At 54.6% G+C, this 24,557-nt stretch overlaps 4 protein-coding genes across 4 annotated transcripts; 2 read left to right on the forward strand and 2 right to left on the reverse strand.

Moving 5' to 3' along the window:
* Positions 1–111: 111 nt before the first annotated feature.
* On the forward strand, positions 112–1,083 carry KRP23_11169 (Serine/threonine-protein kinase STY46; the record flags this gene model as incomplete). The annotated part of the gene is made up of 2 exons (XM_067881696.1): positions 112–814; positions 878–1,083. 2 exons carry the CDS (start codon positions 112–114, stop codon positions 1,081–1,083), a joined length of 909 nt encoding a protein of 302 aa, XP_067740981.1.
* A 303-nt stretch (positions 1,084–1,386) lies between these two features.
* Positions 1,387–6,819, forward strand: KRP23_11170 (putative calcium-binding protein CML17; the record flags this gene model as incomplete). Its single annotated transcript, XM_067881697.1, has 1 exon — positions 1,387–6,819. One exon carries the CDS (start codon positions 1,387–1,389, stop codon positions 6,817–6,819), a length of 5,433 nt encoding a protein of 1,810 aa, XP_067740982.1.
* Positions 6,820–6,861: 42 nt separating this feature from the next.
* KRP23_11171 (Histone-lysine N-methyltransferase SMYD3) lies at positions 6,862–7,934 on the reverse strand (the record flags this gene model as incomplete). The annotated part of the gene is made up of 3 exons (XM_067881699.1): positions 6,862–6,914; positions 6,985–7,053; positions 7,115–7,934. 3 exons carry the CDS (start codon positions 7,932–7,934, stop codon positions 6,862–6,864), a joined length of 942 nt encoding a protein of 313 aa, XP_067740983.1.
* Positions 7,935–8,557: 623 nt separating this feature from the next.
* On the reverse strand, positions 8,558–9,596 carry KRP23_11172 (3-hydroxybutyryl-CoA dehydrogenase; the record flags this gene model as incomplete). The annotated part of the gene is made up of 4 exons (XM_067881700.1): positions 8,558–8,906; positions 8,968–9,080; positions 9,149–9,292; positions 9,378–9,596. The coding sequence occupies 4 exons, from the start codon at positions 9,594–9,596 to the stop codon at positions 8,558–8,560; spliced, it is 825 nt and encodes a 274-aa protein (XP_067740984.1).
* Between the last annotated feature and the right edge of the window lie 14,961 nt (positions 9,597–24,557).

The raw sequence follows: 24,557 nt of genomic DNA on the forward strand, positions 1-24,557 counted from the left end.
TCACAGGTCATTTCCGCCCACCGCCCCCACTTCTCCACATCCACTTTTGTAGTGTATCCGTTCTCCCGTCCACCTCGCATTTATTTTACCAGTCGCTATTTGTCCCGCATCATGCCGCTGTTCCGCAAGAAGAGCAGGTCTTCCTCGTCGTCGTCCTCTTCCTCGGGCACGCTGGACTTCTCGGAGCTGCAGTTCGGCGCGGCCGTGGGCGCCGGCCGCTCGGGCAGCACCTTCAGCGCTCACTGGCACGGGCGCCGCGTGGCGGCCAAAGTCGTGGACCTGTCGTCCGCCAGCAACAAGGGCCAAACGTTGGCCCAGGAGCTGCTCAAGGAGTTTCACCGCGAGGAGGAGGTGGCCAGCGCGCTGCGGCACCCGAACGTGGTGCAGTTCCTGGGCTCGGCCAGCGCACCGCCGCGCTACTGCCTCGTGTTGGAGTTCATGGAGGGCGGGCCGCTGTCGGCCGTGATCCGGGCCAAGAACGGCCCGCTGGACTTCTTTAGACTGGCCACTGACATGGCCCGCGGCATGAGCTACCTGCACGAGCACTCAGTCATGCATCGAGACCTCAAGAGCAGCAACGTGCTGCTGGACGCCCAAGGAACGGCCAAGATCTCGGACTTCGGGCTCAGCTGCGTGCTCGAGCTGGGCCGGTCGGCCGACCTGACGGCCGAGACAGGCACGTACGGCTGGATGGCCCCCGAGGTCATCCGACACGAGCCTTACTCGAGTAAGGCCGACGTATACAGCTTTGCCGTGGTCTTGTGGGAGATGCTGGCTCGAGACGTGCCTTTTAAGGGCCAGACACCCATGCAGAGTACGTAGGTGGAGGAGGAGTATAGTATGATAGGCGAGCTCATTTGTTTTACCTTGTCTTTAGCTGCTATGGCGGTAGCCGAGCAGCGTATGCGCCCGGCCTTGCCCAGGAACACACCGCCCAAGATCGTGGAGCTCATTGAGCACTGCTGGAACCAGAACGCGGCGAGCCGACCCGACTTTAGTGCCATTGTCAAGGTGCTGCCGTTCGTGAAACAGTCGCTGTCCAAGACTGAGTTCAAGAATGCAGGCATTCTCTACACGGCTTGAGCTGAAGTACCCAGGAGATGTGGATGCACAGATGTATATACTTTCTTTTTGTTCTTGTAGCTACGGCGCCAGGTACTGTGTGTGTTGTGTCTGGTTACAAGCATCTCGGCAGGTGGAGCTCACCATGACGACCGTAGATGTAAGACAGCAAGCTTGGACCTGGCAATATATTGCACCACTCTCCACGGGTGCCTGCACCGTCCGCCGGACTGACAACTTTGCTATTCAAAGCGATTCTCGCGACGCTTGACTAACCGAGTGGCTGCACAGGAATTCAGGGACTTGCTGAGGTAGGAACGGCACATGGCGGAGCAAGGTTGGGGAGGTGACGATCCCAACGCGTACTGGTCGTCGTACCCCTACGATACTGGAGTGAATGGTGACGCCGCTGCCGACGACAGCTACTACGCACAAGAACAAGGTGTTGCTGGCTATGATCCCAACGAGTATTGGCGGATTGATGCTGATGCGTATCGCATCTTCATGGAGCTGGCACCTCACGCACAAGGCGAAAGCGTAGAACTTGGTCAACTGCCTGAGCTTTGTCATCAAGTGGGACGTCCGCTGCGCGATGATCACGAGCAGTTTCGCCTCATGCAGGAGCTTGACACAACGAACGCCATGGTGATTTTGCGGCATGACTTTGTGACTTGGTTGCTGAACGAAATTCATGCGGAGGAGCGCGCTAGAATTGAGGCAGCCCCACGCCCCATTCCTGATGCAGTCCCGTCTTGGGAAGAGGTTGTGCAGGAGGTTTCTGAGGCTGACGCGATACTTGGCAACAAGTCTACGGTATACTACTACAATACGCTCTCGGGTGAGAGCATTTGGGAGCTACCGAGTCTTGTACGCTGCTTGTGGAATCACCTGGAAACGCAGGAGGCTGCCCAGCAGGAAGCGCAGATTTCTAGTGACGGAATTCCCGCTTCTATTCGACCCCTTCGTGGCGAGAAAGAGGACGACAACGACGTCTGTGAACTGGTGCAGCAACTTCGCGAGCTATTCATCAAGTACGATGATGATAAGTCAGGATACTTAGACGCCGCTGAGTTCGAGGACCTTTGTGTGCGCGTGGGGCAGCCAGTCAATGGTCGCGAAGGGATTCTTGCTCTAATGCAAGAGGTTGACCCATTCAGCTCTACCATTCCAGCGGTTGACCAGCCAGTTCAACAAGTTATGGTGTCATGGGAAGCGCTGAAGCACTATTGGGTTACTAGCGTACCATTCCAACGACGCACAAGGCTCGGAGAGAGGCAGTATTCGTCGTGGGAGCGCGTGGAGATACTTAGCCGGCGCACGACTCCAGTGCTTTTCCGTCATGTAACAACTCTACAGGAGAGGTGGGGCCACCCAGCAATGGAGCAACGCGTCACGGAACGACTGAATCATCTATTCCCTAGCAGCAAGCTAGACTGGGCGCAAAAGATTGATCTCTTCCTCGATGTTCAGTGGCAGCAACAACAGCCAGGAACCGACACAGGTGAAGGCAAGGAGAAGCGTCGGTGGAACCTGGTAACATGCTGGCGGGTACTTCATCAGTTCAATCACGCTATGAGTAGACGGCAACACGTACAATCAGCAGTGGAACAGCTTCAAAAGAGGTTTGATGTCTCTTTCACGCCTGATGAGGAGAGCGAGAGGCCCTCGTTTTTAGACGAAGCAACTGTACGCAGATGGCTCGTGTATTGTACGAGAAAAATCGACATGGGCGGCTGGGAAGAGGTAGTGGACTCCGAAGGGCAGACTTACTACTACCACGAGGTGGATGGCACAACACAATGGGACCCACCTCAACTTCAGACTCAGATGGCTACCATGCTCACCAAACTTGGAGGTGGCCAGCAGAATATATCCGCAGATGAGCAAATTGCGCGTGTATTTCGCCAGTATGATGCCGATGAAAGTGGAGAGATGACTGTCGACGAGTTTCAACACTTTTATCGTGCGCTGTTGGGCCGCGGTAGTGCATCTGGCGGAGCGGTGAGCGACGCTCAGATAAGGCAGGTTTTCAGTGTGCTAGACGCGAGTGGAGATGGTGCCGTGACGTTGGAGGAGTTCCAGTTCTGGTGGAAAACTAAGCTTCAGCTTGAAGTGAAAGAGACCATGGAAGTCGAGACGTCCACTCGCGAACAGCGCCGCCGCGAAATCTGTCGTGACTTCCTTGGAAACACCGACGCTATAGTTCTCATTCCTGTGGCCAAAATTTCCGAAGGAGAAGAGGTCGATAGAGCCGGCAATGAACTTGAAGATGCTACGGAAGAGTGTTTTGAGTCCAACCTGTTACCACGACTCGCGACACTTTTGGGCGAATTCCCGCTGCGGGGGTTAGCGTACCGCCGAGCATTGAACGAACTTGTGGCTGATCCCATGGAGCAGCTAGTCTCTCTTGAGCGCTTCCTTGTTTGGTACGACCGCTTCGAGAGAGCAGAGCGAGAGAAGATGGAACTTCAGCGGGCGAAACAACGAGCACAAGCGGAGTTGCGTGCACAACACGCAGCACAAGCCGCTGCAAGAGAGAAACAACGTCGTCGGCGCAAACAAGTGCGCACCTTGAATGTGATGGGCGAGCAAGCATCAGCGATAACAGAGCACGAGGCTCAGCAACAACGAGAGAAGAAGATCGCCGTTCTCTTCAAAACCTTCGATACTGATGGTTCTGGCCTCTTGGACGAGCATGAGCTGCTACAGCTGACGAAAGCGCTTGGTCATGAAATGGATGCAGCTCAAATAAGGCGCATGATGAAGGTCATGGACTCCAGTGGAGATGGCCGCATAAATTTGGAAGAGTTCCTCGCTTTCTGGAAGGCATTCGAGCACCGACGCCCTGTAGCTGCAAATGCTGCCACCTTGCATCAAACACGACGCGATGCTGTGTCTGATCCGGCAACTAAAGCCTCAGCGTCGCCACAACAGCATCTGACCACCAGCGAAGCTGTAGCCTCGTTGGCTGTGAGTCTCGAGATGGTAAAAGACAGAGCGCTGAAGGTGACGCTCGGCGACTTGCGCGGGTTTTTGAGTGACTGGAGAGATGACTTTCTTGAGAAACGTATCGAGCAACAAGCTGAGCACGATGAAGTGGAGACTATCAACAAAATGCGTGAGATGCGAACGTTCATACCCACGAAGAAGCGTGTGTATGGAGCTAAGTGCTTGGACGTGACTTGGATCGAGCCGGAGGTTGTCGCCTGCGTCGCAGCAATCATTGCCGACGTGGGCTCACACATCGATCCTCCTCTAAAACCTGACGCAGCACAGCGGATCCAAGCGCTGGCAAGGGGCCATTTCGGTCGCAAGCGGATGCTAGCTCTTGTGCGCAACCGGTTCCAAAAGCACATCGACCCACAAACTCGCATGTTTTACTTTTCAGATACGCTCACAGGCCACGTTCTCCTCGCTCGACCAGTTTACCCCACTAGCACTTCAGCCGTGGCTCCTTTGGAACGAGATGACTGCGCGTCGAAAGCTGAAAGGTACCAATTTGACAAGCGCTTGGAGGAACTTCGTGCGAAGAAGAACTTCTACGACAGCGTGTGCGATCCCTCGTTGGCGAATTCCGACGAAAACAACATAGCTGAGATGGAGCAGCACGCTACGGCTAAAGCGGCTTCCCAGCACCGTCCAATGCTGGCACCCAGCGCGTTCTACATGCACGATGTGACTTCTTTCGTGCAACAGCGATTGCTCGGGAACATTTGGACACCCCTGCGCTCGTCTCAGCCCGAATTGGTACTGATAGAACTAATCGCTCGACGTCGTCGCCGCCAGCTGACGCAGCGTAGTCGTGATGCCGCAGCCAACTTACCGCTTCACTATGCCATCCGGCATCCGCAGTTCACCGTGAGCGTTGTGCGTACTATCGTGGACGGATACTCTGAGGGGCTTGCTGCATGCGACGTCTTTGGTATGACGCCTTTGCACATCGCATTTCGTGAACAGCGCTCGAGTATTGAACTGTTACGCCTACTTGCTCAGAGACCACCACGTTTGGTTGACTCCATCAAGAGCCGACGAGCACCTGGAGTAAAATCGCGCAAGTTAGCCGAGCGACAACATGCCTCTGTGTGGACACGCCAAACAATATGCGGAGATACTCCATTGCACGTGGCTATTCTTCATCGTGCATCGGTAGGGGTACTGCGGTGGGCTCTAAGCGCCAGCGCTGAACAATGCAGGACCATGCTACCAAAGCTGTTCAACAAGCGCGGAGAATCGGCTTTTCACTCGTGCATCACGCAGCAGCAGCAGAGGCAGACGCCAGAATTACTGCAAGGCAGTGACTTTTCTTCGCCGCGATCAAGAACAGCCGTTCTACTCTTCTTGAAGCACTTCGACCAGGTCACGTTGTGCTCGACAGCAACCACGTATGGCGACCTCCCGTTGCACCTCGCTATGGACGCCTTCGAGCAGCTAAAACAACGAGCCACGGAGACCTTCACACTAGCACTTCACACTGAGCGAAGTGCAACTATTGAAGAAAGCGGGAAGAGAGACGGCAACCATGACGCTGTCGGTTCAGGTTGGTTGTGGTTAGTAGGTCTGCTTGTCACGCACTATCCGGATGCTGTGCTAACTCCAAAACGCAGCAACGGGCTTTTACCAGTGCACCTGGCAATAAAGTATGGATTTCCAGAGAAGCTGTCAGTGGAGATCTTCATGCTAACGGCTGAAGCTCTGCAGAAGTTGAGCGAACCCTCGGTCGATGGAGAAGAGCGATCACTACTTGCAGCTACAACTATTGCTGGGACAAGGACAACGCTGCTGCATTACGCTCTTGTCCACCAGCCACAAGCAACCGAGTTGCTCTCATTGTTGATCAACCGCATGCCGACATCTTGTGGGATGAGTTCTCTTTCAACAGGCGACCTCCCTGTGCATGTAGCAGCCGCTGCACACGGACTCAACATGGAGGTCCTACGCAAGCTATGCGAATTGCACAAGGAAGGCTGTCAGACATACAACGCAAAGCGACACTTACCCCTGCATTTGGCTATCATACGTGACCCTGAAAACGTTGACAAAGCCAATATTTTGCTGGAGAACTGCCAAGAGATGATTTTGGCGGACACTGAAGAGCATTGCGGATTGCGCGCGCTGGTGATGGCTTCTAACACGAAGACACCAGCTTATCGAGTGCTGTTAGCACTGCTGGAAATTGCGCCCAGCCGCAAAGTTTTTGCTGTCACTGGTAAGAAGAAGGGTCAACAGCAGCTTGTGACACCGCTGTACGCACTCTCGTTGCGGGACTGTGCCCCAGAAATCACGAAGAACGGCGTCGCCAACCTCTGCCACGATAAATTCGAGGATCTCGAGGATGAAGAAGCTTACTTTCTCGCCATGGCAAAAGCTAAACTTCGTAAGCAGCACTACAACCCGACACCAAAATGGACCTTCAACAAGATCCTCGAGCTCGTCGAGCGCAACCCACTGGACGAGGCGCTTATTCAGCGAGCACTACACGCAACAAACGAGAAGCTTCGGGCAATGATCGACGCAGAACAGAACCAGGAACACCCCAGCAATCAGGATGAAAGCCGGAATGCTTATGCCACGGTCGTTGACGCTGTTACACTCAATAGCGACCTCATGCTCGTGCGCGCTGTTCACCAGATCATGTATGAGTTTCCCAACAACCCTCGACTTCAGTTACTTGGTCAGGCCGTCTTGGGTAAGCTCTTGCCTTCAGCTTACGTGCGAGCTGCGTACAAGGCGAAGATCGATCCGTATTTTAATCTGTAGCACTCGAGAGTTGGCGGACTGTGCGCTGAACCTCATCCAAGGTCAACTGCGCAGACTGCACAACAACACTGCCACTTCCGTATGCGCAGTCCAGTCTACAGTGAAATCAAACGCGATTAATGCCAATATCCATGAGCGATCTCACTTGGCACGCCAAACACTTACACAGAGAGGGCTTCTTGGAGATGTTTCGCAGCTCGTTCAGTCTGCGCAGCTCGATCCACTGATGGCAATCTGCACAGCGGTGTGTTCACTTCTTCAAACAGGAGCTTGCCGATTTGAAAGTGCAACAGACCTCGTGACGGAAGCTTCATCTTTGGCAGCAGCCATTCCACCGAGCGCAGCTCTGCTAAAAAGAATGGCAGTGCCTGACGCTGCAAGCCCGGAGAGTCCGCATCCAGCAGAAAATTGCCGATCTCGCGTGCAGTCCGAGCTACACGCGCGTTTCGAGGGTGGAGGCGCAGTCGATTTATCACGATTTCCCATTCTCGCTGATACTTTTCCCACTTGCTCTGCTCCGAATCAGCCGCGACAGCTCGAATCGATCCCAGCTCTTGTTCAAACCGAGCGATCTGCTCGCTATCTCGCTCACGACCGCAGAGCTTGCACACAGCAAAGCTATCCTCCACTAACACTACACCACCCGACGCATCGCACTCCGTATCCCCACACGCCAATCCGTCTAGATACCAATCGTCCTTCACATCTTCATCCATTGCAGCTAGGCACCGTGCACACGCACAGTCAAAGAAATACGACTCCTTCAGCTCCTTGCGTCTCGACCTGGTTGACTGCAGCAGCTCCACGTACGAGACCGTGAGCTCTTCGCCCACCTCCACATCCTTCACCACGTGCACCTGCATCTCTCGCCCCTTAAAGCTCACGACACAATTCGGATCGCAGTCGTGATTGAACAGAGCTCCTTCCGGGAACAACCCGATGCCAACCGCTTCGTTCGTCACGTCATTTGCCAGCGAGAACGCGTTGCAGTTGACACGTCCGAAAAGCTTCAAGATCTCGTCTTCCAGCAGGCCCTGGAGCTCCTCAAAGCCCTTAACAGCCTCCTTCTTCTCTGCTTTATAACGTGATAGCAACAGCAGCACCAACTGCGCCATTTCCCTGAATTGTCGGCGTTTAACCTCCGAATGGTCCTCCAAGTGGTGTCGTAACTTCAGCACGCGGTTCCTCTTGTCCTCGTCGACTTCAGAACCCTGAAAAACGCTGGCAGCGAGACGACTCACTAGTAAAACGGTGGGCGAAGCGTTGGTCACTGGAACGGAACGCCAGGCCGCGCATTCGCGGCGATGCAGCGGCCAGTCGCGCTGTTGACACGCGCGGGAGCAGTAGCGAGCTTTGCGGCAGCCTGTGCAGCGAGAGAGCCGCCCCTGGGGAGTGAAGCACCAGCCACAAGACGAGGAGGCCACGGAGCATACGGCCGGTGTCCGGAGGACGCCCGCGCCCGCGTGTAGGCGGACGGAAGTCACAGCGCAGCGGCCCTTGCGTTCGTCCTGCTGCTCTCGATACATGATACTTCCTCCGGACGTGAACGATTGCCTGTAATGGCCTTTCCACAGGCTTCAGCGGGGATGCCTTGCCTCTCAACGGGGTCATTTGAAGGCGGTGGTGGCGTTGGCGCTAATTGGGTGCATAAGTGGGTGTTTTTGCGTAACTTTTGGCCAATGTTTCATCGTTTTCAAACATTTTTTGGCGCTCAAAGGACTGTTAAACCCTTTTTGTATTAGAGTGACGTTGTGTTCGCATTGAAGGTGGGTCCGACAAGCGGAGGTCCGGGATGAGGGGTGATTGTGTCGGTGACAGACGCCAGACGCTTGGGCTCGAGCAGCCCGTGGTAGAAGCTGCCGCGGACCGCCGTGTCGAACTGGAAGGCGCTGGCCTCGGTGTTGGTGAGCACGCGCCTCGTCGGCCCGCGATGCGGGAGCTTCTCGAGGCGCTGCAAGAAGGCCACGACGCGGTCCACCGTGCGTTGCGTCGTGGAGGAGCCCGTCGTGAGCTCCACCGGAGACATGAGCACGCACGGGTAGAAGAACCGCAAGCCCAGAAAGCGGTCGGGGTGTTGCAGATGCGTCCTGCACACCAACAGCAAAAGCATTAGTCGATCATGTGTCTTACAGTATCCACTACACGTACTGAATCGCGTCCACCGAGAGCTCGATCGTGTTGGTGGCCAAGATGGTGGACGCCGAACAATACTGCTCCAGCGACTTGAAGAGCTTCACCTTGGCCTCTAGGTTCTCTGGGATCTGAAGGGAAAAGATCACGTTAGTTCTCTGGAAGACACTGTCCACTTCAAATGGACACTTCAACTCACGGCTTCAATCACGATGGCTGCATCTGCACATTGCGCCACGTCCGAGACCACTGTGATGCTGCTGCAAGCCTGGGTCAGCATGCTCTTGGTCACGTAGCCCAGATACAGCAGCGGGTGCAGCAGCTCGTACGCGTACGAGGACAACTGCAACAATAACATGGCACGGGATACTAGCCGTTACAAACAGCTCATACAAACATTGACATGATATAACAGCAAGTTAACGAACCGCATCGCCAGTCTGCGGGTTCGTATCGCACACGAGCACTTGCACGCCGAGCAGCGACAGGTCGATGGCGATGCATTTGCCCAGGAAGCCCGCGCCCACTACCGCCACTTTGGTGTCGCTAGCTACGCGCTGAGCACGTGCGTCTGTGTACGCGCAGGAGACGCTCTCGGACGCCTGCTCCCCGCCAGGCTGCGCTGCTGCAGTCGTCTGTCCGTGCATATCGATACCTGATTTGTTTTCGGGGCGCAAATTGTTTGATACGTTGAAACTTTTAACATTTGACACTTCTTGTTGACACTGTAACTGAAATACATGCGGAACTTTTTCGAGGGTACATGTATTATCGACTGAAGTAATGAGCGGCAACTGCTTCGGTCTTCGCACAACGAGCGCAACCCCCCAATGTCGTCCCTGTTTTGGAATGGTGTGAGGGAAAGCCTGTGAGGTGGACTATATGTTATATGTTGACGTACATGTGCTGAAGTGAGTGTACCGGTACATGTACATGTGTTTTTCAGTGGTCTTGATTGTGGTAGAATATGGTATTTTAGTTTGTTCGCCTTCACGAACTTCGCCATCCGTCACGGATTCCGTGGGCATCATTGGGATAGCCTCTTAGAGTGGAAGCCAAGGTACGGTGGTGAAGTTGCTCGCGGCACGAGCCTCGAGCCTGTCGCTGACTGCCATCGCTGCAAATCCAATCGTGTATATGTAAACTATCCAAGCTTGTACAGTAAGTTTACGTACAGGCCGCTTTCCGTTTTGCTATTGATGCTCGCCTCTACATGCACGGTATGCGATGGCACGCTTTGCACATGAGTCCAACGCTGCATAACTCACTTCGTGTTACCCCCAGCTCGTTTTGCTGTCGTTGCAGTGCGTTGTTGCGAGCTAAAACTGTATTTGTTTGGGCTCGATTTTGCGTATTAATAGTGCAGTACAGTATTCTAATACTGTGAAATACACAATTACAGAGTATTAGTGTATTATTTATCGGATGATTGTGTCCGTTCTGCTGGCGAGCAGGAGAGCAATGCTCGCTCCACAAACTGCTGGATGGGGCAACAGTTGTTTGTAGAATCCGTGGTCGATTATCGCAGTTGACCAAGCTCAAACTTCCCTAGGCTATACAGTACACTTCGAATTATACAGCAGTTCATGACTCCCATCCCAGGAAAGCAAGCATTACCATCTACATGAGCGCACGATTGTATCTCTGTCGCAGGAATCAACGATAGATGTAGAAGACAGAGGAATTTTGTACATGCTAGCAGCGCCGTGTCAGGCTCAGCTTTGAAATTGCCAGCTACGAGGAACGTCTACCGAGTAAGGGGTATATGCACCAAGCCCAACTGCGTAAAAGATGGATTTCTCGGCGTCAATGATCAGCAGTACCAGAGGGTATGTCTGGGTAGCCCCGACGCCCATGGTTATGATGCCCGCGCCCCTAGTCGACGACGACTTGATCCAACCTACCTGGAGATTGTACGCGAATATCCTGGTAGCAGCACTGCAAGCGCTGCAGTTCGGATGGTCCACTTCACAGATGAACAACTCAATTTTCAATAATGTGGAGGACTGTGACGCAAGACCCATCGCACCCGGCACATGCCTCATGTTCCCCGGTCACACCAAAACTGAGTGGACGATCGCCGTCAGCTCCTGGATTGTCGGCGGCATGATGGGGAGTCTCGTGACCGGGCGAATCTCCAACAAGTTCGGGCGCAAGCCGACCATGATGGCCAACTGTCTCTTCATGACCGCAGGCGCTGTCGTACAAGCTTTTGCCCCCAACATTTCGGTCTTCACCGTCGGGCGCGTGTTCGCTGGTATCGCGGCGGGTGGCTCGACTGCCGTCATCCCTGGTTTCATCGGCGAGATATGTCCGCCACACCTCCGAAGCAAGCTGGGCGTGTGTTTCCAGATTGGCATCACGCTTGGTCACCTGTTGGTTGCCATCACTTTCTTCTTCGCGAGCACGAGCACTGGTTGGCGGTACATCGCGGGGTTCCCTGTTGTGTTGGCATTTCTGTTCTTGGTGTTGGCACCCTCCGTGCTCGTGGAGAGCCCTGCGTGGCTGTTCATGGTGGGGAAGCAAGAGCTAGCAGATCAAGAATTAATACGATTATTTGGCGAAAAGAACGCGAGCCTTGCGAAAAAGTGGATCAAGCAGGATGATGTGGAGTCGGTACGCGAGGGTGGCTTTCAATTCGAGGTATCGGTGTTGGCTGTGTCGGTGATAACTCCAGCCGCGCCCAATACAGGACAAGGCAGCCTTGCCAAATTGTTCTCACCGATGCTCATTCGACAGCTACTGACGGCTATTGGTGTAGCTGGAGCGCAACAACTCACGGGCACGAACGCTGTGTTTTTCTACTCGTCTGGTCTTTTCAAGCAAGCAGGGCTTTCGGACAGCCGCATCGGAGTGTTGGCTGTCAACTTCGTCAACGTGTTGCCGACGTTGATCTGTGGGCTGCTAGCGGCGCGCGTGGGCAATCGCAAATTGATCTTGTATGGATTTATAGGCATGTTCCTTAGTGCGGTGGGCATTACTGTGTCTCTCGTCTCCAGTCTGCCGGCGCTGGCGATCGTGTTCGCGGCACTCTTCGTCACCACGTTTGGTTCGAGCATGGGGCCGTTGGCATGGGGAGTCATGGCGGACATGTTCCCGGACGACGTGCGAGCCGTGGGCTGTTCGATCTGTGTGGGGTGTAGTTGGTTGTGCAGCCTTACGGTGGGTTTGGTCTACCCGTACCTTGCTGCGGCCCTGGTCGACTACAGCTTCGTGCCATTCATGTACACGATCACGCTGTCGTTCCTCTTCGTGTTTGTAGTCGTGCCTGACACGTATGGCAAGACCATACAAGAGATCCAAGACGAGTTCAACGCAAAGTGGAACCGGAAACCGAAGGCGCAGTGGCGTTTGTCCGGTAATAGTCAAATTCCAGTGCTCGGATAAGATATATGGTAATAAATGTAGTGAATGCTGTCGTGCAATCCGGAGGACGTTCAAGTGGGGAGGCTGGAAATGCTAGCAACAAGAACCAGTTTGCTCATTACACTTAGAACAAACTGGTATTGAAGTCGTCCTTACCGGTTTCTCGCCACCTGCGGTGTTTCGAGTTTACCGGGGCAGCTAGAGTCTAGCCTAGACCACAACTGGTTGCAGTAGACACGTCGACAGGACACTTGAAGTTGCCTTTTGAATGCGAAAGACCATCACTCCGACGATGTAGACGAAGGACTCCACCTGCTGCGGCGCCCGAATAACTCCACCATACCCAAACTAGCACGCCCTGACCCAAGGACCTTGTGCATCTCGCCGCGTTCGTCCAAACAGTACGTCGTACAGCGCAGCACAGACACCGAGAAGCCTGATCGGTTCCAAGGTAAGGCCACGCATGGTTGCGCGTAACATGCGCTCGCGATCCAACAAAAACAGTCACACCTGCATATCTATGTCTGCTGGTGCTGCAGTTCGCGTGGTTGGTCGAGGCGCGTGCCGGTGCGAGACTGTCGTCACTAGAGAACTTACCCTCAAGTACCAAAGCTCACGTTGCTCATGGCGACCGACGCTGTAAACGCAGTGTACGCCGAGGTAAGCACGCCCAAGACGCCGAATGTGCAGGCCGACAAGGCCGTTCCGCTGTCTTCGACCTTCTGGGCCAGCCTCGTGGTAGTGCTGCTGCTGCCCTTCCAGTTCGGCTGGTCAGTCGGCCAACTCAACCTCACAGCTTTCAACAACGAGAACGACTGCAACGCGCGCCCGGTGGCCCAAGGAACGTGCCTCATGTTCCCGGGACATACCAAAACCGAGTGGACTTTGGTGGTCAACGCGTGGATCGTCGGCGGTATGGTGGGCAGCCTTGTGTGTGGTGCCATCTCGGAGCGATACGGCCGCAAGAAGGTCCTGCTGGCCAACGCCGTCATCATGTTGGCGGGCGCTGTGCTTCAAGCGAGCACGTCCAGCATTTCGGTCTTCATGGTGGGCCGCATCGTGGCCGGCGTGGCGTCGGGCTGTGCCACGGGTATGGTGGGAGGCTACATCAGCGAGATTTCGCCCCCGAATCGACGCAACTCGTACGGGACCTTCATGCAGGTCTCTCTCACCGCGGGCATTCTCGTGGTGACCATGAGCTTTTTCGTCGCCGACACTAGCAACGGCTGGAGATATATCGCAGCGCTCCCCGTACTGAATGCAGGGTTCTTCCTGGCACTGGCGCCGTTCGTATTAGTGGAGAGTCCCGCGTGGCTGCTGGAAAAAGGAGATCGCGAGCGCGCAGAGCGAGAAATCGCCAGGCTTTATGGTCTCGAGTACGTGCAGTTGGCGCTTTCGTGGATGGAGGCTAGCGTCGATACGGACCTGGAGTCCGAGGAGCAGCAGCATGAAGGGGGTACGCTCTCGCTGCTCGTTTCGCCGCTTTTCATTCGTCAGCTGCTCGTTGCTCTTGGTGTGTCCGCTGCGCAACAGCTCACTGGGGTTAACGCGGTGTGCTACTATTTGTCCGACATTTTCTCGGACGCAGGAATCTCCGACAGTCGCGTGGGTGGCGTCATCGTGTACGTGCTGATGTTGATCCCGACGATGGCCGTGGCGCGTTTGTCGGAGCGGTTCGGCAACCGACGACTGCTGCTAACTGGGTTGGCGGGCATGTTCATCAGTGCCACTGGAATCACGTTCTCACTGGCATTTTCGGTGCAGGCGCTGTCGATTGTCTTCACCGGCACCTTTGTCGCTGCATTCTCCGCAAGCGTGGGCCCCCTTATCTGGCCCATTACCGCAGCGCTATTCACTGACTCGGTCCGCGCCACTGCCGTCTCCATGTGCATCTTCGTCAACTGGGTCTGCAACTTGATCATTGGCGTCTGCTTCCCGTACATCTCGGACGCACTGGACGCGTACAAATTCGTCCCCTTCATGGTGACTACCGCTGCGTTCTTCCTGTTCACGCAATGGTGTATCCCGGAGACCGCCGGTAAGAGCACGGAGGAGATTCAAGCCACATTTCGCTCGCGTGGAGACCAGAAGCTGGCTGTCTCGAGCTGAGTATACGTATCACTCGGGGTATGTAAATAAGAGTATGGTGTCAAATGGTGTCAAATAGTGCCTGCACCAATGGTACCGCTTGGCGATGAAGTCTCTACTGTTTTCGTTGGAAGTCCTAATAGCTGTTGCTGATGGGTCTCGAAAACATCGCAAACACAGGAGTAAACGCAAGCGTTTGGACAACGCGCGTATTTCCAAGCCGCGGTTTAAGTACAATAGGATCAACCAACCTCAAGGGGGGAGCGAACTATGGTTGCTCTAGTAAACCCAATCCACGCATAAGGTTTGGTTTACAAGGTGCGACAGCAAGCACGAAGGGTTTGAAATGGCAACAATTCCCCGCCACCAGGCTAAACAGTGTTGGTACAGTATTTGAAACCTATCGTGCTTACTGACGCACTGTCGTTTTCTCTTCGTGTATCGAACAAATGGAGGGTGCGTTCAAACGCGCAAGGGAATAAAACAGTGGTGTCGATCCGATAGCCACGTGTACAGGTAGTACTCCGCGAAGTGCAGGAACACGAATTTATCTTAAACTAAAACTGCATGTATAGCGCTCTGAAATGCTCTTTGAATTCTTTGAAGGCCGAAGCACGCATGGATGTGGAGCGTCGGCTTTTCTGGGATCGTGCTGAAGGTAAAGCCCAACAGGATAAGTGGACTTTTTCCCGTTGCAAGCTGTCAAACGTGTCAGGGTATTACCCCCTCTGCTGTTCGCGAGGTTTGCATCTGTTGGCCGACATATTGTTATTGAAGAGACGTCCCACTTGTCCAAACGACCCATTTGCGAAGCATGACAGCGGCGTTCTCCCATACTCGCGCTCGTTACCGGCGGCTTGTCGTCTCGACCATGGTGCCACCCAGCGCGTAGGCTGCTAAGCGTTGTGCCAACAGTACTCGTATGGGCAGGCGAGCATCAATATCATATGCACACAGCTGTCCTTAACTCCTTCCACCATACTGCCTGGCTCGCATATTTCAGATACGTCAAGATGGTGGGGCAAGAATCTTGCTTGATTTCGACTATCGGTCGTGGCGCACAGCCATGAGCTTCGGTGTTCGCATCTACCGAGTGCTGTCGGCGGTGACATTGCGTTCGGTGTCCATTCCGCCCGCTCTTCTACAACGAGCCGATGATAATGCAGCTTGACGTGTCCGCGATCTTGCGAAGCCTGTCAACCCGACGGTTGTATTTCTTGCCAACAGTTGTTTTGTAGAATCAGTGGCAATGCGCCGCACATGGCACGCGAACTCTCAACAAGCTCAGCCCACAGTACGTTTTTCGATGAGGCTCGCCGCTAGCGTGACTGAATTGCGATGGTCCACCATCCTGTTGTCATTGACACAACCGCAACCGCATCGCTGGAATCCTCGATGGGACAATGCCAACCAGAAGGCTCTACGTAGTGCATGTAGCAGTCGGGAGCCCACTTTCTTAATTGCGTCGATACCAGCAGCCATATCGGTCGCTCACAAGTCCAATTTCGTGGGCGAGGCTACGGAACGATGGAGTATACGCCGTCGCTGAGCAGCACTAGCAATGCCTGGGTGGTCCCAACGCCCTTCGTCGTGCAGCCAACTCCGGTCCAAAACAACTCGACAATCCAACCTACCTGGAGACTGTATGCCAACGTGCTGGTAGCAGCACTGCAACCACTGCAGTACGGCTGGTCCACCTCGCAAATGAACAACGGGATTTTCAATAATGTGGAGGACTGCGACGCAAGACCCATCGCACCCGGCACATGCCTCATGTTCCCCGGTCACACCAAAACTGAGTGGACGATCGCCGTCAGCTCCTGGATTGTCGGCGGCATGATGGGGAGTCTCGTGACCGGGCGAATCTCCAACAAGTTCGGGCGCAAGCCGACCATGATGGCCAACTGTCTCTTCATGATCGCAGGCGCTGTCGTGCAGGCCAGCGCCTCCAACATTTCGGTCTTCACCGTCGGGCGCGTGTTCGCTGGTATCGCGGCGGGTGGCTCGACTGCCGTCATCCCTGGTTTCATCGGCGAGATATCGCCGCCGTACCTCCGAAGCAAGCTGGGCGTGTGTTTCCAGATTGGCATCACGCTTGGTCACCTGTTGGTTGCCATCACTTTCTTCTTCGCGAGCACGAGCACTGGTTGGCGGTACATCGCAGCGTTTCCTGTTGTGTTGGCATTTCTGTTCTTGGTGTTGGCACCCTTCGTGCTCGTGGAGAGCCCTGCGTGGCTGATCATGGTGGGGCAGCAGCAACTCGCTGAACGAGAGCTAGCTCGTCTGTTTGGACAAGAAAACGTGTTCCTCGCGAAGACGTGGGTCAAGCAGGACGAGGCGGCGCCCCGAGTCGGGATGGGAAGTGAATATGTCATGCCGCTGCAGGACCTCACCATGTCGATGCGTCCGGACGCACCGAAGCCGCGAGGTGTCTCCCAGCTTTTCTCGGCAGTGCTCATTGTGCAGCTGCTGACGGCCATCGGCGTGGCTGGAGCTCAACAGCTTACGGGTGTCAACGCCGTCTTCTTCTACTCGTCCTCTCTTTTTAAGCAGGCGGGGCTCTCGGACGGACGCGTCGGTGTGTTGGCTGTCAACTTCGTCAATGTGCTGCCGACGTTGTTTTGTGGTATGCTATCAGCGCGCTTAGGCAATCGCAAGCTGATCCTACTTGGGTTGACTGGCATGTTTTTGAGCGCTGTAGGTATCACGGTGTCGCTTGTTGCTAGCCTACCCGCATTGGCAATCGTGTTCACGACACTTTACGTGACCACGTTCGGTTCGAGTCTCGGGCCACTGGCGTGGGGGGTTATGGCGGATCTGTTTCCGGACGACGTGCGAGCTATGGGCTGTTCTATCTGCGTCGGGTGTAGCTGGTTGTGCAGCCTGGCGATCGGTCTGGGTTATCCGTACATTGCTGCAGCCTTCGTCGACTACAGCTTTGTGCCTTTCATGTGCACTGTCACGATCGCTTTCCTCTTCGTACACACAGCCGTGCCGGAAACGTACGGCAAGACCATACAAGAGATCCAAGATGAGTTCGAAGAGCGGAAGCTGAAGAAGATCGGAGATCACGATCATTGGCGGTTGTCAGGTAGAAGTCAGATCGCAGTTCTGGAGTAATACTACTATAAAACTAAACTAACGCTAATAACTTATAAAGACCTGAGCTGTTTCCCGAAACGATCAGGACGCGCTCGGATACTGTAATGCAAGTAGGGAGGGCGACGTGATTCGCATGAACATCTAAGGGCCACCCGAGTGATACGTATACTCAGCTCGAGACAGCCAGCTTCTGGTTTCCACGCGAGCGAAATGTGGCTTGAATCTCCTCCGTGCTCTTACCGGCGGTCTCCGGGATACACCATTGCGTGAACAGGAAGAACGCAGCGGTAGTCACCATGAAGGGGACGAATTTGTACGCGTCCAGTGCGTCCGAGATGTACGGGAAGCAGACGCCAATGATCAAGTTGCAGACCCAGTTGACGAAGATGCACATGGAGACGGCAGTGGCGCGGACCGAGTCAGTGAATAGCGCTGCGGTAATGGGCCAGATAAGGGGGCCCACGCTTGCGGAGAATGCAGCGACAAAGGTGCCGGTGAAGACAATCGACAGCGCCTGCACCGAAAATGCCAGTGAGAACGTGATTCCAGTGGCACTGATGAACATGCCCGCCAACTCAGTTAACAGCAGTCGTCGGTTGCCGAACTGCTCCGACAAACGCGCCACGGCCATCGTCGGGATCAACATCAGCACGTACACGATGACGCCACCCACGCAACTGCCAGTAGTGCTAGTATGTGATGGCACATGACGCCGGCAGTTGTGTTCTTAACATTATTTGAACAAGAGAGTAGGTTTGATCGTTTCTAATGCCCGGGTCCTGTCGGTACCGTTGTCCAACAACTACAGTAAAGTCCTCTAATATCCATTCTTCTTCTCCAGCGGGTGCTGGAAATGATGGCTTACACTAACGTTAACTGTAGTTGCGTGCAAGTGAACATCGAATACAATTATTGTGTACTGGATGTAGTACATTGTACTAGTATTCACTTGCACTCAGAACTATCCAATCAAAACGATCATTAAACCAAAGTTTTGTATGCAAAAGCATGTATTAGTAGTAGTTATCTACAAGAGCTTTCCGTGGACACCTACAGGACCCGCTCAAAATCTATCCGATTATTGCTCGCGGCGAGAGTCGTACTCGGCCTGGATCTCCTCGGCCGACTTGCCCGACGTCTCCGGCACCAGCTTCAGAGCAAGCAGGTAGAAGATCGCCAGCAGCACCACGAACGGAACGTACGCGTAGTCGTTCAGAGCGTCCGAAATGTACGGGTACGACACACCCACGATGAGGTTGCACAGCCAGTTGATGCCGATGCACAGCGACGACGCGCTGGCACGGATCGAGTCCGGGAAAATGTCGGCCGTCATCACCCACACGAGCGGGCCCAGCGTCACGCCGAACACGATCACGTACAGCGCCGTGAACACAATCGACAGAGCGGACACGTCCACGATGAACGCCACCGTCATGCCGATGGACATGACCACCATCCCCGACAGGCCCCACAGGATCATGTTGCGCGCACCGAAGCGGTTGGCCAGCACGCCCGTGAAGAAGGCGGGCCAGATGTTGATGAAGTCGATGATCAGCGTGCCCACGCGCGAGTCCGAGATGCCGGCGTCCGAGAAGATGCTGCCAGAGTAGTAGAACACGGCGTTGATACCCGACAGCTGCTGCGCCATCGACAGCATGATGCCGCCGAGAAGCTGCAGGCGGTAGCGAGGCGCGAACATCGACTCCTGCTTGGGAGCAGCCAGACCCTCCTCCGCGGTCTCCGACTTCTTGCTCACCTCCAGCCACGACAGAGCCGTCTGCACGTGCTCCTCGCCGTACAGGCGAGCGATCACCTGCTTGGCCTCGTCACGGCGACCCTGGGTCAGCAGCCACGCAGGGCTCTCCACGCACATGGACGGCGCCAGCAGCAGGTAGATGGCAGCCAGCACCACCGGGAACGCGGCCAGGTAACGCCAGCCAGAGCTCGTGTTGGCGAAGAAGAACGTGATGGCCGGCACCAAAATGCCGATCGTCGTGAAGATCTGCAGGCCCAGGCCGAGCGTGTTGCGCAGGTGCGGCGGAGACAGCTCGTTGATGTAGCCGCCAATGGTGGCCGTGGCCGTACCCGACGACAGACCGGCAATGAGACGGCCCAGGGCGAAGAGCCAAACGTTCGACACGGCCGCCTGCACGACGCCGCCCACGATCATGAAGATGCAGTTGCCCATGAGGGCCTTCTTGCGGCCGTACTTGTCGCTGAAGTAGCCGCAGCACAGCGAGCCGACCATGGCACCGAAGATCCATGCGTTCACGGCGAACGTCCACTCCGTCTTGCTGTGGCCAGGGAACATGAGGCACGTGTCCTCGGCCACGGGGCGAGCATTGCACTCGTCCGTGTCGTTGTACTGCGACAGGTTCATCTGCGAGGTGGACCAACCGCTCTGGAACGGCTGCAACCACGACAGCAGCGCGCTCGTGTACAGGATGGCCTTGGGCTTGATGAGGCGCGCGGCGGCCTTGTTGGCCTCGTCGAACGCCGTGACGGGCTTGGGCGACACTGCCTCAGAGTAGTTGTTGGGAGTGCTTTCAGCCATGGTGAAAGGCTTTCTTGACAGACCGACTGTTGTCTTGGTTGGAAGACTTGTTGGTGGAGGTTGTCCAAATGGAAAGTGACAGTGTGAGCACTGCTGGAGCGCGGTGGGCCGACGGGTTCTTTACGAAGCTGGGCGAAAGTCTCACTTGATTGATTTGTCTGGCTCGTGTGGTGCTGCGTTTTCATGCAGTCTCGTATGTTGGATCGGGGATCGAGTGTACACGATCGAACGCTCCGATGTGTAGCTTGAAGTTTGGAAGTTGAAAAAACGACTTAACCTTGACAAGAGAATGGCGTGGCCGATATTCTGTGCTGGGCTGCACCTGGTGCTGTCCGTGTTTGTAACTCTTAGTCTCTTTTCTTGTTTTCTTGTGGATGTTTTCTTTTTGCTTCAAGCAGGGGGCGGGGAGTCAATCGCGACGTGATGAGCACTCAAGCAGTTTACAGTCTACAGGTAGACCACAACTTGCGGTCCAGCAGCGACTCGCTACTGTTGGTGTTTTATGCAGTGACTTGGTCCCCGGCTTCCCAAGGATTTTTTTTACCGCTAAATATATACTACGTGTAGTAATACATGCGCACCTGATGCAGCTTCCATCGCAGGGATTAGGAGAGCTGCTTGCCTCCGCAAAACAGCATCCGTTGTGCACATGACATGTAGAGAACGGATTAAATAGATGCCATTGATACTTAACATTCTCAGTACTGAACAAAGCCGGCTTGGTGCTTGGTTTCCTGGAAGCACGTTGCGGGAGGATAACTGTTGCTTGTTGCCTCCCTGCTCGTCGGCTTTTGTTATTGACAAAACGCGTTACATGTATAGAACTGCTCTACCGAGAAAGCACGTTTACCAGCGTTGTTGGTGCATCGACTTTAAGCTCTATACAGTATCGTGTGATCTTTGTAAAGTACAGGTTGTCTTCTTGACAATTGTCACTGCGGCGGGCAAATGACAATAGATCTCGCCGCCGAGTGCGAGGCTTTAATGACACACTTACTTGACTGGGGCCACCTCATAGCAAAAACGAAACCCAGAGCGCCCTAAGCAGCTTAACTTACGAGCGTCCACGGTGAAACTTTACAAGTTGAAGGGTTAGCCTTCACAGATACTTTGAGTATATTGCAATTCTCTGTGAATAGAAAACGTATCTCTTCTTCGAAAGCGGCAATTCGTCTTCAGCCATTGTAGGAACAATTGTGGTTTGCGAATAGCCAGAGCGATTGGCACTTCGCGTGGGTGTCATTCGTTCTCACATTTCTTAACTCGTTTTCGAATTCAATAAACCTTTCAAATGTTACTCGGTCGCCGTTAAGTCGTCATTGCTTGGCCCAACAACTCGTCATGGAATGGCTGGGTTGTGCCAAAATACCTGAAACGTACAATTGCTAATGTAAGCATCTGACGCACGTGTAATAGTAGTATTATCGAAAAAGGATTGACGAGCAATATCTGTTGATCCAAGAATCTGTTTTCATATCCAGATTTGTTTGTATAAACTACATATTTTTGTCGTTGCATGCAGCGTTTCACAACGAGCGACCGTGGACGTTCCAATATAGTAGAAGTACAGTATTGGAACATTCATATCCGGTGGTAATTTTTTTTTATGGCGTATCGGATATAACATTCTGTCGGATACTACACAGGTTACTAGTATTCGGTATGTAAAACGTACATGTATTAATCCAATAACATGAACAAAAAAGTACGTATCAAGCACCAATGCACAGAGGAATTGAGACCCCCTCTCTGCTTCCACTTCTCCCCAGAGTGTAGCACAGCAGTCCAGATACATACCGGTACTTGCCTTGCCATGAAGACCCAGATCGACCGAATAAGGCCCCAGGGTGTCTCTAATACATGCAAGGGACTAAGGATATGACTAAGGTGCAAGCTTCAAAGAAGACAGGCAGATCTTTAAGACTAGAGCAACTAAGCAATTAGGCTTCTACTGTAAAAGTAGAGTAAAAATACAACCAACTCAAACAAATTTTACAGTAAACCATTTAAATGATAATACAACAAAACAATTCCCAAAGTATCATTTTAACATCAGCGAAAATCAACAATATATTCGCACAACGATTCAGCTTCTGCAGAATGACTTCCATGCAAAAAGCTAACTCAAAAATCTATCCGATTATTGCTCGCGGCGAGAGTCGTACTCGGCCTGGATCTCCTCGGCCGACTTGCCCGACGTCTCCGGCACCAGCTTCAGAGCAAGCAGGTAGAAGATCGCCAGCAGCACCACGAACGGAACGTACGCGTAGTCGTTCAGAGCGTCCGAAATGTACGGGTACGACACACCCACGATGAGGTTGCACAGCCAGTTGATGCCGATGCACAGCGACGACGCGCTGGCACGGATCGAGTCCGGGAAAATGTCGGCCGTCATCACCCACACGAGCGGGCCCAGCGTCACGCCGAACACGATCACGTACAGCGCCGTGAACACAATCGACAGAGCGGACACGTCCACGATGAACGCCACCGTCATGCCGATGGACATGACCACCATCCCCGACAGGCCCCACAGGATCATGTTGCGCGCACCGAAGCGGTTGGCCAGCACGCCCGTGAAGAAGGCGGGCCAGATGTTGATGAAGTCGATGATCAGCGTGCCCACGCGCGAGTCCGAGATGCCGGCGTCCGAGAAGATGCTGCCAGAGTAGTAGAACACGGCGTTGATACCCGACAGCTGCTGCGCCATCGACAGCATGATGCCGCCGAGAAGCTGCAGGCGGTAGCGAGGCGCGAACATCGACTCCTGCTTGGGAGCAGCCAGACCCTCCTCCGCGGTCTCCGACTTCTTGCTCACCTCCAGCCACGACAGAGCCGTCTGCACGTGCTCCTCGCCGTACAGGCGAGCGATCACCTGCTTGGCCTCGTCACGGCGACCCTGGGTCAGCAGCCACGCAGGGCTCTCCACGCACATGGACGGCGCCAGCAGCAGGTAGATGGCAGCCAGCACCACCGGGAACGCGGCCAGGTAACGCCAGCCAGAGCTCGTGTTGGCGAAGAAGAACGTGATGGCCGGCACCAAAATGCCGATCGTCGTGAAGATCTGCAGGCCCAGGCCGAGCGTGTTGCGCAGGTGCGGCGGAGACAGCTCGTTGATGTAGCCGCCAATGGTGGCCGTGGCCGTACCCGACGACAGACCGGCGATGAGACGGCCCAGGGCGAAGAGCCAAACGTTCGACACGGCCGCCTGCACGACGCCGCCCACGATCATGAAGATGCAGTTGCCCATGAGGGCCTTCTTGCGGCCGTACTTGTCGCTGAAGTAGCCGCAGCACAGCGAGCCGACCATGGCACCGAAGATCCATGCGTTCACGGCGAACGTCCACTCCGTCTTGCTGTGGCCAGGGAACATGAGGCACGTGTCCTCGGCCACGGGGCGAGCATTGCACTCGTCCGTGTCGTTGTACTGCGACAGGTTCATCTGCGAGGTGGACCAACCGCTCTGGAACGGCTGCAGCCACGACAGCAGCGCACTCGTGTACAGGATGGTCTTGGGCTTGATGAGGCGCGCGGCGGCCTTGTTGGCCTCGTCGAAGGCGGTGACGCCGCCGGCCTTGGGAGTAGAGGCTTCTGCGTAGTTGTCAGCCATGATGACTTGACTTGCTGGTGACTTGGTCAATTGGAAAGTGAGCTGTCCGTTGTTGGTTGCGCTCAGGACTTGGCCTCTCGAGCATGCTCTGTCCTGTGTCGTTGGGAGCAACGGTGGTGCTCGACGCGTTGTGTCGGCCAGCCAAGTTGAACTTTGGCGGGGATCCTGCACGCGCTGTCGCTTCTGCTTCTGCTTTGGACACACTGCGGGGCTATCGATCCTCAAACGGCGGTGTCGCTCTGTGTCTTGCTAGTTTGATACCCGTTTCTGATCCGCGTCGGTAGGCAAGGGACCAGATCGCCGCAGAGAACTGCGAACTTCAGAAACAATCAGATGTTGGGCAAGTCGAGCATCCACCGGGATGGGACGTCTCACCGCGTTACACTCGGTTAACGTATGCGCTGGCGGGGAGCCCATGGGGTGCTTGGTGTAGGAGCGCGTTGCATCGCGGCGGTGCACCATCTCGGTCGTGCCTAGATCAAGTAGGATTCAGACCCCGCGCGCACAAGCGCCAGGCCGTCATGATGACTCTGTTAACGCGAGTTCAGTATCAGCGAATACATGTACAGGCTTGTGTGACAGGCTCAGATGTTGTCGCTCCCTGCATGTACTGCACTTTGGAACGCACTTGCCCGGAACTTGATTTCAAGGTAGATGCGGGGTGGTTTACTGGGGGGGGGGGGGGGGGGGCAGGATACCGGTAGGAAGGAATCATACGTAACCCCCCACTAAATTCTAGACGCCAGCAACCTGGGCATCTGCCAAATTCGTTAATGAGATCCAGTCTGAGCATCATTATCCCAAATCTTGTTTCTGTATGCTATTCGAAACATTCCAAATAAATACTATAGTACTTCGTATTGGGAAGTCCAAATATTAACGACAACA

The sequence above is a fragment of the Phytophthora ramorum genome (assembly GCF_020800215.1).
Source record: "Phytophthora ramorum isolate Pr-102 chromosome Unknown Phyram_PR-102_s0011, whole genome shotgun sequence".
Classification (NCBI taxonomy): Eukaryota; Oomycota; class Peronosporomycetes; order Peronosporales; family Peronosporaceae; genus Phytophthora; species Phytophthora ramorum.